The sequence below is a fragment of the Micrasema longulum genome, unplaced genomic scaffold (genome assembly GCF_059751315.1).
Source record: "Micrasema longulum isolate JH-2025_06_02 unplaced genomic scaffold, ASM5975131v1 h1tg001000l, whole genome shotgun sequence".
Taxonomy (NCBI): Eukaryota; Metazoa; Arthropoda; class Insecta; order Trichoptera; family Brachycentridae; genus Micrasema; species Micrasema longulum.
In genome coordinates this window covers 509,122-523,470 of record NW_028278188.1, presented here as the reverse complement: position 1 = coordinate 523,470, position 14,349 = coordinate 509,122, and the positions used below count along the sequence as shown (strand labels likewise).

The window sequence follows — 14,349 nt, the reverse complement described above, 5'->3', positions numbered from 1 at the left end:
TTTAAATTGACATAATTTAACATTTTTTATACCTTAGACGATTATTTATACCACATGTTTTACATGGTCCACTATTATTCTTAAAAAACAGGAAGCGGCCAAAGTGATAGTTAAAAACAGGATGTCCTGTAAAATATTTATTTTATATTTTTTGTTACTACCATTTACTTAAACATGTCAAAATAACCTACATATTTAAAAATCTTCTGTGAATGTGTTTTATTTGAGAAAAAATTGACTAAAACAATTTCAACCTTTTTGTTAAAAATTATTCATGTTATCTAATGTAACAGTTTGTATCTATGTACATAGTTGAGAAAAAATAAATGTGTGTTATGTTTTTAATCACCTTTTATTTAAATTTCGAATACATTCATTTTAAATAAGCGCATTATTTTAGTAAAATTTTCACACATTCTAAAAATGTTAGCCTAATTATTTTCCGGTGTAATAATAAATAATGTGAAATACATACAGAGTTATTATTTCACAAACATAATAAACAACTTCTACCATTATAATATTTTTAACTCAGTTAAGAGAAAATTTATTCTAATTTTTATAATAATCTTTGAATTTGAATACACAAGTATAAAAACAGAATTTATCTAACAAGTCGCATAATACATATCAATCAATTCCATTTTCATGTTTCTTCTGGACTTAGATCTTCTACGGGGTTTTCTCCCAATGAACATAACTTCAGTTTATAAATATTTAATTTTGAATCCTGAAACAAACACATTTTTAAGGTCAGTTTCTTTATCACATAGGGATAAGTTAATTATATGTTTATCTTATCAACACGTAATTTTATATCTGAGTATTTTAATTGTGTACAAACACATATTACATTATAATTTATAAAAATTGTGTTTCTTTATTTTTTTTGTGTTTTTTATAGTTTTATTTAATAATCAAATTGACAAAATCATTTTTCAGTAAAAATTCCACTATCACATTTATCAGTAGATTTCTATAGAAGTCATACAATCATAGTAATGAATTTATTTTAATAATTATTTTAAAAAGTACAAGATTATTATCAATTTGTTTTGTGTAATAATAATAATTATGTATGTATATTTTAACATGTCCTAGGATATTCATTTTTAAATACGTATACAGTCGAACTTGGTTATTGCAAGGAATACGGGACTGACTGATTTTGCTTGTTATAAACATTACTCGTTATACCAGAGGAAGGTTTTTTAAAGCCAACCGCCATTGCATATGTTCACTATTGAAAATTATAATAAATGCTTACAAACATACCCTTTTCTGAATATCAATTGCAATCAAATAAACGTTCATATTTTTTCACAATGTTGACGCTGTGGATAAGGATAGATAAAACTTTTTACACACTTCACAATTTTTCTCGCAACTTTCTATTTTACAAATGATTGCCACTTTTTCACAAATTGAAACACTTTTGCTTGTTAGTTAGTCATGTTTACAATTCAAGGATTAGGTTTTAACTTATCTGACATCACCCACTAATAATGTTCATTATGCATTGACCATAGAACATTAAAAAAAAAAAGATTGTAAAAACCTTGAAACAAGGATGCCATTCATAACCTACAAAAGAAGTTGTAAATTTTAATAAGGTGTCGAGCCCATCCTTACTAAGTTCATAAAGCTTAGATTTTTTACTCGCAATTTCAACCATATGTGTGATACTTTGTCAATGTTGTCAGCAAAAACACCAATCAGGTACTTGGACACTTACATAGTGTCATAAACGTAAACCGATCCCAATGCCCAGTGGCATCGGTACTAAGTTAGTCCCCCATTAGGATTTTATTACTTAGGTTCTTACTTCGAAAATAGTTGAAAAATAAAACGATTGAAGAGTTTTTTGCTCAACTATCGACAATGTTTTTGCTCGGTATGACTGAGAAGAAGCTGGTTATAAAAGCAAATAAATGTAGGAGAAAACCACAAACTAAAATGTCTATTAATGTTTCCTCATTATATCCAAGATCTAGCTATTTCCGTCATTGTTATAACCAAGTTCGACTATATTTAGATTTTTTAAATTTGCATCATACGCACATAGAATGTTCATAAATTGCTCAGATATGATAATCACATACAACTTTTTGGAAAAGATTTTTAAAATAAATATTTTTTTTCTTCCTTTTACCAAAACATGATAATATCGTCTGAAAACAAGTTACATATCGTCGATGGAAATCCATCACCGCATTTATTTGGCAGTAAATATATTCAAATGTTGCCAGTAAAAACTACACACTTACTAAACACACGTAAAAATAAAACATTTTAATCTTCCTCCTCTAAAGCAGACAAATTTGAGTTGAGGTGGTGGATTTCCGCCCACTATATATTTACAAAAAAAAAAAAATTATTGTTGAATGTCAAAAACTCATTACAAAAAAAATTACACTCATAGATGAACAATCCTATAACAAACAGACAAACCATCACGCCGTAGGGGTCGGCAGAGAGGATAGAACGCCATATCACCCTATCTTTGCATACAGACCTCGCTTCCTCTACATTCATACATCTTCTAATGCACGCACGCTGATTATTCCTACTTTGTCCATCTTTAAGTATTTGATGGACTTGATCGTGCCATGTCTTTCTCGGCCTTCCTCGTTTTCTGCATCCATCAACATTCGCATCGTAGATCCTTTTAGCCATTCGTTTGCTCTACATGTCCAAACCAACGCCCCGCACCCCTTTCTTGATTCTGTCGATAATTAATATCTCAGCCTTACACAGTTCACGGATCTCGACATTTGTGCACCCGTTCCAATCCTATAACCTCTAGCAAAATACTAGAAGTAGGTGTTGTTACTACAGAATGATTCAATAAGTTTATTGGCATGTGTTTGATAGATCTACTATCATCACGATTAAACTAATTCATAAGATTCAGTAGTTACCTGATCAGCTAATAGCTCTAATAAATCATCTTGGTCACTCTTTAATCTCTCCAGTTCTGAATTTAGTTCTGCTTTTGCCGAATCAGATTCATTTAACTTCATTTCTAAGTTGGAATTTTTTTCCTTGAGAATATTGATTTTCTCTTCATATTTTTGGATTATAGAATCAATTTCGATTTCTTTAGCCACTAAGGAATGAGATTCTCCTATGTTTTGAATTTCATACACATTTTGTGTCGTCTTTTGATAGTTATTGATGGGAAACGAAGTATTCATTTGTGCTCTCAATAGCGTATTCTCATCTTTTAGTTGTGTATTGGATGCTATGCTTTCATTAAGTGCTGCCTGTGAAAATAAAATCGTTAATGCAATAACTACAGAAATATTCATCATGATGCAAACAGTGCATTTATAAAAATATTAATCCATAATTCTGTCCCAAAAATAAATCATTTGTTGTATGTTAGCAAAATGTAAACACATTGGTTAAAATCTTATAAATAATGTATTTTATCAACAAAATTTCTTACCTCAAGGTCGGAATTTTTTTTAGCAATGATCTGTATCTGGGTGGAGAGTTCCTGTAACTTGGTGTCCTGTTGCCTAATAAGGGTCTTGTACTGCTCCAGGAGAGGAGTGTCTTCTGCTCCGAGGCGGGAGTCAGGGGACCCGGACACTTGGTGAACAGTAGATAGGGTGCTTATTATTACACCTACAAACAATTTTTTCCCCTTGATTAATATAAAGACCACTTTTGAAGAAATGAAAACAACACAGAAAACATATTTTGATCCATTTTCCTTTCTATTAGTAAACAATATTTAAATAATTTTTTTTTCGAACTTAATCTTAAACTGACTACACAAATGCAATTACATAATAACGGGAGTACATATTTTTACTTGTAAATGCAAAATGCCTTTCCAAAGTTTTGGCGATGGGAAATTACTGTGGGAATATTGATTGAAGCTTATTTCAAAACCTATACAAAGTTATGAGAAGTGAGTTATTTATGGTTTAAATTAGAGTAATTAAACACAATAATGAATAAGACTGACCTTCCATTACTTTGAACAATTTGCAAAACTCATAATCTAGCAAAAGTTCTCCCATGCTCTTGGCTCTGATTTGAGGTTGCTTCGCCGCTCTACTGTACATTTCGTGCTTGGACACTTCACCTAGTTTAGCTACGAAGGTTTCGAGTCCGATTCTTTTAACTAATAGCTGTTTAAGGGCGTCCTTTGTGTAACTTTCGACGGAATCATCATTGAAATGAACACAGAGAGCGAGAAGGAAGGCACACATGCCCTGGAGGAGGTACTCATTGTCATCGTGCTCGTTGGAACATATCTGGGCCACCAAGTACGACACACTCGAGGGTACGCTGAGGAAGGTGGCTACAGCGGGAGGACTGTGACTCACCCACATGGACAGAAGCATCAACAAAGCCACCTGAGAAACGAAAACAAAATAATTATATAACCTTGTTTTTTTTTATCTATTAGAAACCGAAGACACAGTTTATAGGTTTCAAAATAACATAGTATAATGAAATGCATACAAGGTTAATGCATACATTGTTACAAATCATATTATAGGCGCATAAGTTTTCACGGTAACTGTTACAATATGTATCTTTTTTGGGTGATCCCGCCTAAGTGAGATTTGTTCCATTTACCTGAAGTTTACTTGTTGTTCACTGTTGAAATAAAATAGGTTAAGATTCATTAGTTAATTATACCTTGATAAAGCAGCTTGTGTAGCTTTAAAACCAGTCAGTAGAAAAAAAAAGTTGTTTTTTGTTTATACAAAGCTGTTTTATATTTATTTAATTATAATGAATAACCAAAAAGTTAGTGCTTCAAATATAAATTTTATACATATAATATTGTTTAACTAGAAATATATAGCCGTTTATATATCATACCTTAGAATGAAGCTTGGTTCCCTGATGTAGAAGTACTGTACACTGGTGCAGGAGTGACACAGGAGCGGAGCCCGCGGTGGTGGCCAAGAGAACTCGCAGTAACCTCTCCTTGTGCTGCGGACTGTCCAGAAGAGAGTGCGCGAGGGCTACAGCGGAAAACCAGTTGGAGAGGCTGTCGGCGCTGAACAGACCTCCGCACAGCAACTGTCCCGAGCTTAAAGCGGCAGCCTCCGCTGTGGCGGGAAGGAGAGTCTGTACCAGTTGAGATTGACCCGCTTCATTCTTATACAAGAAACATTGGAAGCAATATACTACGGCACATCTGGAAATACAATATTTGGCTTAAGAAAACAAATACATGAACTGAATTACTGAAGTAAAACTTGTTAATCTGACAATTAGGTATTGTAATCTGCCATTATTTTTACTTGTCGAAATCACAAATATAAGCAATACAGTATTCATATGTCAAATTCAGCAATTCATTATTTGTCTAGATTTAAGTGAGGTGATTTACTGTTTTGAAGTTAATAAATATAATTTTTCTATAAATAAAACTGTTAAACACAAGGATACATTTTAAAATAAACTATAAATTTATTGCAACACAGGGGGAAAACACTTTCATTTAGATCATAATAACTTTCTAGGGAGTGAAATCCAGCCTGTATACAAACATTTGGACATACTCAAAACATTGCTGATTCACAGTAAAAATCAATTTTATGAAAACCTGTTTTAATTTTTAGAATATTTTGTATGTATGCACAATAATCCGCAACTTTCAGTAGTTGAACACTTAAATTGTAAAGGCTTGATAAAAAATAAAATACCTTAGAGAAAATGGCTGCTTTTCATTAACCATGGACATTAATAATACTACTATGGCTGGTCTGGGAGGATTAGAGGGCGCCATGACATTACTTAAATACTCCTGGTTACTACTGTTCCCTCTGATGACTTCCCCCACAGCACTGATGGTCTCGGTAAGAATATCGGCCGGAACTCCGCTCACCATCAGCGTATTACAGAGCATCTCCAGCAGGCGCACATTCCGCATTATCTCCTGCGAAGTGGAAACAATCACGGCCGAGTTCAGCGGAGACACGAGGGTCCTAACGAGCTGCAGCATGCAGTGCACGTTGGAGGCTTTCTGTGGCGACCAGCCCAACTCGTCCGCGGTGTCCGGAGAAGTGAACATGGGCAACATCCGCTGGATGTAACTTCCTTCTTTGAAAAAGTTTTGATTACTGGCGTTATTTTTTAAAAGATTGAGCATTAGAAGCAGACAATCCTCCACCACGATGCCGCCTTCTGAGAATCCTTCCGCAGCTATTACGTCAAAAAGCCTGTCAAAGGCGTTCTCAAATGCGACGATCTTTTGAATATTGGCGTTCCCTTTAGTTAATTGAATTAGCAACAATAAAGCGTCATTGCGGATGACTTCTCTGCTATCGCTCAGCAAGTCCATGAGCTTGGAAACTCCCATCGGGCTCACAAGAATGATCTCTTGAATATCCTTGGGCTTGTTCTCGAGGAGGGAACAGAGCAGCCGTACTGTGGGAAGTCTCACCCGGAAGTCGTATTCCTCTAATAGTTCTAATATGAGTTTAACGTTTTGAGGATTCTTCAGGAACATTTCTGTGAATTGTTCTCCAATATTTGAAGGAATCGAAGGATTTTCTTTTTCCTCCTCGAATTGGTCTTGTGACGTTATATTGCACAAGCTATCTAAAGCGTAACTCACTATTTCACAATCCGCCCTATCCAATTCCAAAACCTAGAAATAGGCAGCTAAATTAGAGTTAATCAACATGAATAGTTTTGTTTGTATTTTAATAATCTGCAGTAAAGTGGTGAAATTGAACGATATATAAAATTGAAAAAAGTAAATATGCCTGTCTAAGCGTATCTAAACCTTGGGCCCCAACTTCCACCCGGTATTTCCTGGAGAGGGCTTTCAGGGCTCTACAAGCGTCTCGTCTGTCATCTAACAATGTGGAATTATTTACGCGGTCGATTAGCCTTTCAACCTGAAAACAATATACCCACATTAGTGATTCTATTCAATGTCAATTATGGCATACAGAATCATTTATAAAAAACAATATTTTAGCTAATATTTTTATTCATTTTGACAACTTACTGTTTCGGCACCAGTCGGCAAGGCACCGGGCTCCGTAGCACCGAGTACGCTTTTCAAACCGCTTTTAAAATATTCCATTTTAAATATATATATTTAAAACTTTAATAGGGGTTTAAACTTTCTTTTAGGCCTATATTTAAAGATCAATGAAAAATTAGACAGGTAAATAGACACGTCAGTCATCTTAATCGGAACGACGACATATTGAATAATACCAAGCGCAAGAATATAATTTTCCCCAGTATTTTTCTAAGCCCAAATTATTAGTGCCTACCTACGCAGGATGTACAAAAAATGCACTGACACTTCCTTCTTCTTCGTTTTTTATGGCATTTTCACCTCCCAACTCGGGTGTTCTGGCCAGTGTCGAGTTTTTTGTTTTTTTTTTAAAATACATATTTACATATGTGTTAGTAATATAAAATACACAAGTTAGTATGTTATTATTTAATATAATATATGCATATACTAAAATAACATATTTACAGCTTAAAACCATTTATAACTAGATATTTACATGGAATTTTAAATACATTTTTATTGGGTGGGGACAGGAGAGTTAGAATATGAATAGGGAATGAAATATTAATATCAGAGAGGTCGGATAGGAAATCAGGATAACAATCATTTATGGGGCATCCAAAAAAAAACATGGTTTAAATCTTCCTCATCAAGCTGACATTCGCAAATGACAAAGTCCCGGACATGGATTCTGAACAGGTGAGAACCATTGCAGTAGCGCATTCTGCATATAAAAGATATCTCAATGCACTGACACATCCCACTAAAGCGATGTTGGTAAAATAGGCAAACATAAAATTTTAAAAATATAGTATTATGATTTGATAATGCAGGTAGTTAAAACTTCTGTCCATTTTTACTTAAGCTAATAACAAATTAGAAATATCCGCTCTAATTTTAAGTTAGAAATGAGTTTATGTCAATTTCATTTACATAATGTGGAAGTTATTGTCGCCAAAAGTCTTGCAGCTACAAAGTGCATCAACAAGTGGAATTCTAGTAACTCAAAGAAGATTTTCAAAAGATTTTCTAAGAGCAAAAAAATAGTAAGTTTGGCAAGTGTACATGATGCAACAGCACAAATTTAAACTAAAAAAGTAAATAAAGACAGCATTCCTTAACATTTTATTATGGTTAGCAAGATGACGAAAGCGATGGTCGATAACCAAACAGTAGATATTTTAGGTGTTCAGTGTCTGTTGTCCTCTGCCTAGTAACTATAAAAGATTTGGCTCACAGCTGCTCGCTTTCTGGGAGATGGTAGATGCTATAGGCCTAGCCGCAGTGAGGCGAGGCGGAGCGCTTGCCCCCTCCTGGCTCATTTAAAAAAGCAGAAAAACTAAAGATCAATCATTATTAACCTTTAATTAAAAAAAAAAAAAATGTTTCATGTGCGTGAAGCTGAACTTTGGTAAAACTAATGGAAATGAAAAAATGTGCCAAATCCTAAATTGGAGGAGATGCACTCGTGCGGTTAGTTCTGAGTGTGCATAAAAAGAGGAAAGATTTTGGAAGTTAAAAATCGATTTTTGGCAATTGTCGGCCTCGTGGTGTAATGGTCAGCGCGTTTGCCTACCATGCGAGAGGTCCCGGGTTCGATTCCCGACATGATTGATATGAACTATTTATTTAAAAGGGTGTTTTCACTCCAGAATATTTCATAGTCCCTGGACCCCTGAAGCGTAAGACCTATCTTACCTTCATGTAACAAAAATGATCAAGATACGCTGTGATTGGTTTATCGATGCAGTTCCCTATGCACCATTAGGTGCGGAAATGGAATGATGAAGATGAAAAATGATTTTGAAAAAGAAATTTTGACAAAATTTTGCTAGAACTCTCGTAAGCTACTGTTGAAATAAGATTAAGATAGCTTTGCAACCATTACTTTTAGCATTTTCGAATAAAACCATTGCCTACAGCCCAAATGTATTTATATATTTCAGAAACTATTTGACATCAGAGAAAAATTATACCAAAAAATATCTATGGACATCCTCGTTTCTTTTTTTATCAAGTTTTCAGGTAAGTAAATATATTGTTTAATTTAATAAGTTTGCAAAAATTCCTGTCAGGACGTCAAATATGTTTGTATCAAGAGAAGGACTAGGTACCAGGCACGTGCGGTGACGTTTATCAGTGAGGATGCTGATAAAAAATAATCGTGTTCTTAATTTTAGTAGGTTTATTCAGAATTATTTTATACAATGTATATAATGTTGTTCATTAGAATAATAATAATTAATAGTTGACAATCAATAAATTGATGGAGCACAGGCACGTCTAGAGGTGAAGCTATAATTTTTCTTCTTTCTTTCTTCTTTTTCCACTCCTAAGTGGAGCATGTGGACATCACCAGATGCCTCCTGGAGACCTTATCGTTAGCCAGCATTCTCGCCTTCTCCAATGTCAATTCCGCGTCCCTTAGTTCTGCTAAATAAAGATGAAAGATCGCCATCGGTGGTCTTCCAGGACGGTCCCCGTAGGTGTGAAAAGAAGATAAATAATATAAAAATCAAATCACCTAAAACAAGGCCCGAGACAATCGTTCTAAAATTTGGGCCAAATGTCAATAATGCGCTACTTCAAACTTTATGATAAACGTTATTAGAGTCGTTTTTTCTTTGAACTATACAAGTTGGATGCTTCTTATCTCTCAGAGTCTTGAAAGAGAAATCTATAACCTTATGAACCTAAAGAGGGTGCGCGAAAATTTGGACAATTGCTATGGGAACTTGACGCAACTCGACAAGCAGCATCCCACATATACAACAAATACTATTAAGAACAAGATACCTAGATATTCAGTACGTACATTGATATAGGAAATACGCATAATATGTAGCTGGCTATGTATACTGAAGATATTGTTTGAATCGCGTAAACCCGAACGTTCTCAGTGAGAATTTTAGGAATACATATTTGAAGGTTTTATTTCGTATTTATGATATATTTTTAGTAAAATTCATGTTATTTTGAAATTTTCAAGGGATGCGCCGCATCGACAGTATCTATGGACGGAACACGCCTGCCAGGTACATTGTATTGTTTGAAATTTTTTAAACGTAAAGTGACTTCCCAAAAGAATCATATTTATTTTTAGCGCATGGTTAAAATAAAACAAAATTTACTTTTAAAAAAAACATATATTTTCAGATGTAGGTAATATTAGGTAGTCAGTCATTTATTTTAAAATGGCACCATTTTTACAATTTTTTTAAAGAATACAAATTTCATAAGTCATACACATACATCATTAATATAATAAAAAAATATACAAAAAGGAGGAGTACTATTTCATTAATAAAGGTTCCTGATTACATTTTATATCATATTATGCAATTTATCAACAATACTTTTTGATTTTACGCTGAATACACTTGTATTTATAGTTAGAGAAATTTTTAATTTTTAATAAACTCCAAATGCAATAAGAAATCTTAAATAAAAATCACAATTATAAGATACATATATTTTGTACAATATTTACAATTTATCTTTTGAAATACATAATACCGCGTGGAAAAAAAACAGAATAATATGGCTGTGCTTAATCAATCTCACATTTCTTTTCAGAACAGCATGATAATTAGCGATTGTGACATTTGCAATTAACTTTTACATTTTATAGATGATACAAATAATAATAAAATATCACATAAAAATATCGAATATAAGTTTAAAGTATATTTTTACAATCTGTATGAATTTAAGTTTAATATCATGATAATAATCATTAATGAGCCTTTTGAATATGTATCAAAATACAAAACTCAAAGAAAATATTTTATTTAATTTTGTTGATTTCTTTTGTTTTTTATGCATGTTTTAAAATCTTAAACATGGTAAATAAAAGACAAAGCAAATCATAGGCATATATACATATTGTCACCATTCTTTCTCAAACATAATAAAAGTAAAACTTAAAAAGCGATAACACCAGTCAGCACATACAATTTATTTAAGTGATTTTACACAAACTAAATACCTGAACAATAAATTACAAAGTTAGCGATATTACAAAAACCTGTATTTTTTTTAATGCGGTATCTACATATAACACCATCCCACTATTGCTAAAAAGTAAATAATATGTAGATGAAGATTGTGCAACTTGGACAGAATTGCTCAAAACTTTAGAGATCTACTTATAAGATAATCATATTCCAGATGAAGAAAAAACGAATAAATATGATTAATCTGAGTCTATATTTATATACCTCAATAGGACCAGTGTGATTTGGGCTACGCTTTTAAGAAAAACAATGTTAACATGAAAAAATATTAGACGTCAAAGATGGAGTCCTAGTCCGTCAAAGGTGAGGTACAGTTTATTCACTGTAAATTTGCAGGCATTGGGAAAAATGCCTCAATCTCCATCGGTACACAGTACTTTAAATTAAAATTGTGCATTCATCATTACCATTCATAGTGAGAAAAGTGGTAGTTGTATTATATCACGAGGGAGATGGTGGTGGGAGGACCAGAGAGACCAATATCTTTCGTGTGTAAGTTGAACATCTTAACCACTACACCTCAGAGGCCGCCAGAGTTTGTTTTGTAAGCATATTTACAGATTTTTCATTTTAATAATCCATGGGAAAATATTTTTTTTTTCCTCCTACTGTAAGCCTGATAAAAAACAGATACATAGAAAGAAGGCGACGATATGTATATAAGATATAATATATATTTGGGTCAAGCCATGGACCTATTGGAGTCTGCGACACTATCAGAAAGCTACAATGTCCCTTTGTTTATGTTTACTATATATATCGAGTTATGTATTTCCATTTTTTATAAACATTTGGATTTGTGTTGTGACTCAGCGGAGAGAACATATTTATCCATGGTGAAATGACGTCTTAATAAGAATTTGTTCTTTTAAAGTCGCAAATTTCTGTAATTATTATTAAGTAGTACAAATTAAAAGCGATTACATTTTCTGAAATGCAGATGTGAACTTATTAATTTACAATAAAAATATGTAAATAATATATTTTGAAGATGAAACAGTGAAAACGATTTCAATGTTTTTGACTTGCATAAACAAGTATTTTTATGAATAAAACTATCCAGTCATAATATTATTATATTTAATGAAATTGAGAAAATTCTTTTATAGTAATATAAATTCAGTACAGAGTAATTTCATGTGATAATTTGAATATTTTCATAGGACAGGTCTTAGATATAATCAAAAGAAAGCTAAAGATCACATAACGATAAATCAAGTATTACTTTTTCGTGCGTATTGCTTTCATATTGATTTGAGAAAACAGAAGTTTTACGAATGGGCAAAACATGGTAAAGTTTATATCCATACAGATATTAAATAGGTACCTAAGTAAAGTCTAGTATTATCTGGAATATTATTCTCGAGGTACAGACTAGAGTGGGTTTAGTTAAAATGTTGTTTTTTTATTTATTGTTGATACCATGTTTTTGCTTTTAACTTTGTAGTAAAATAATATGGTTTACACTCGAGAGTAATGGTCCGCCACAGCTATAAAGATGGCATTTTGCTCCATTACAAGAACAAAAGCGTAGCAAATTTTTGGTATGGTTTAACAACAAACACGTAACAGACGGTTTTGGTTTGCACTTGCGATTCTCGACCTGAGTACCTACGGCCCGATGTTTTGCTGTAAACTATAGCTAATTTCGTGATTATTAATTCCAGAATGATTTTTGTCCAGATGAGCGACTCTATAGAGATAGCGGCTTATTACTCTCAGGGTTAACATGAAACATAACAGAACAAAACAATAGTAATAATATGGTATTTAAATAATTATAATATTATTTACACTTTTCAACTAATCAAGAACTTAAGATTATTTTGTCAACTATTTACAGATCTCACACAAGGGCAGTCCTATACATTTAGGCCGTAAAGGCTTAGTTTATCACTCACATTACAAGTGCACTATACCAACTTAATTGGGGAATCTGAGTTGAGCTTAGAAAGTGTCTTCTTTACTCTGAGGGCTGTCAACCTTACGGGAGGATTCTGGTGCCAACACTCCTGCATGACCTTGGCCAAGGTACACAGGACGTCGTTAGTTTCCCATCGTAGCGGAATTTGCGGCCTGATTTGCTTCTTGCACACCACCAGGTGCATGTCCTCGAAGGACGGATCATGGGGAACACAGTCGTGATAGGGTAGAGCATAATCTTCTACTATCTGTTTCTTGTCCCCCGTAACACATCTTCTGCACATCTCCCACAGCACAAGCCCGAGGGAGTACATATCTGCCATCTTGAAGGCATCGAAATGTGAGGTATTGAGGGTTTCATCCAACACCTCTGGCGCCATATATCTTCGTGTGCCAACCCTTGTGTTTGGCGCTATATCCACTTCGTTTCTCTCGGCAACATATCTCACGGCTAAACCGAAATCAGCAATAACGCATTCCCCATTTCGCTTAACGAGAATATTTTTGCTTTTAATATCACGATGCGAAATGGCAGGTTTGCCTCTTGTGCCAAATATTTCCATATGAAGATGAGACAATCCACTAGATACAGAGTACGCCAAAAGTAACAGAGAATCCGGATCCAGTACAGTTAACTGCAAATAATCATGAAGGGATCCCAATTCGTGATAGTCAGTAATTAAAAGCATCTGAGTCCAAGAACCGGTTCCTTTAATATCGGCCGCTATGAAACCGAGAATATTTTCATGTCTCATGAGAACTGTTTGATAGATTTCTGTTTCTCTAAACCACGAAGCTTCCTCCGTTGTAAAGAAGACTTTTACGGCAACTTTCTGACCTCTCAGGCGAGCTAACCACACTTCTCCGTAACGTCCTTTCCCCACGGATGTGACCATCTGAATTTGCTTGGCGATGGTCCGCTGCACTAACAGGGGCAGACCGGAGCCGGAGCCCGAGGACTGGTCGGTGATGGAGGCCAGGGGGGCACCCTCCAGGAGGCGTTGCTTGCGGCGCTGCATGCGACACCGCCGCACAGCATACACGATGAGCAGCATCAGCAGAGCGGCGATGCCTGCAAGGAGCCCGACACTCATCACGAGAGTAGAGGTACTTTGGTGGATGTTGAGTACTTCGGGAACAGCCGTGGTCTGTTCACTAAGTTGCGGTTCGAGAATCTTGTTGCATAGCTCCGTATTACAACATTGGATGGATTTTCCCCGTACGTGCGGAGAAAGGGAGCCTTTACACTGCAACAAAGAAATCATATTTATGTATCTCTTAAAATAATTTAAAGGAGAACATTCAAGTAAAATAAGGTTTTTTCAGCCATTTTCTATTGTAATATTTTGTTGTAATTTTTTAAATTTAAAACTAATTCTTTCTTTAGAAAATATT

The 14,349-nt window shown here is 34.1% G+C and overlaps 2 protein-coding genes across 3 annotated transcripts in view; both read right to left on the bottom strand.

Moving 5' to 3' along the window:
• Window positions 1-336: 336 nt before the first annotated feature.
• Window positions 337-7,237, bottom strand: p115 (General vesicular transport factor p115). The gene is made up of 8 exons (XM_088232624.1): window positions 6,995-7,237; window positions 6,747-6,881; window positions 5,682-6,628; window positions 4,849-5,170; window positions 3,980-4,373; window positions 3,452-3,633; window positions 2,922-3,266; window positions 337-730 (listed from the first exon to the last, which is right to left on the bottom strand). The coding sequence occupies exons 1-8, from the start codon at window positions 7,070-7,072 to the stop codon at window positions 647-649; spliced, it is 2,487 nt and encodes an 828-aa protein (XP_088088750.1). The 5' UTR covers window positions 7,073-7,237; the 3' UTR covers window positions 337-646.
• Window positions 7,238-10,141: 2,904 nt separating this feature from the next.
• Window positions 10,142-14,349, bottom strand: part of tkv (serine/threonine receptor kinase thickveins) — a 120,804-nt gene continuing 116,596 nt past the window's right edge. For both annotated transcript variants that reach the window (XM_088232607.1, XM_088232608.1), the window contains one exon: window positions 10,142-14,201. In XM_088232607.1, the coding sequence (XP_088088733.1) occupies window positions 12,945-14,201 (1,257 nt within the window). In that variant the 3' untranslated portion in view covers window positions 10,142-12,944. The remainder of the gene's footprint in view (window positions 14,202-14,349) is intronic.

What these genes read in the sequence shown, in the direction of transcription:
- p115 (XM_088232624.1), bottom strand. Translation starts at nt 7,072, where the DNA reads ATGGAATATTTTAAAAGCGGTTTGAAAAGCGTACTCGGTGCTACGGAG. An exon ending in AAGCAGCCATTTTCTCTAAG is followed by an intron (nt 5,171 to 5,681) that starts GTATTTTATTTT and finishes TTGTATTTCCAG; the next exon opens with ATGTGCCGTAGTATATTGCT. An exon ending in AAAAAAATTCCGACCTTGAG is followed by an intron (nt 3,267 to 3,451) that starts GTAAGAAATTTT and finishes TTATTTTCACAG; the next exon opens with GCAGCACTTAATGAAAGCAT.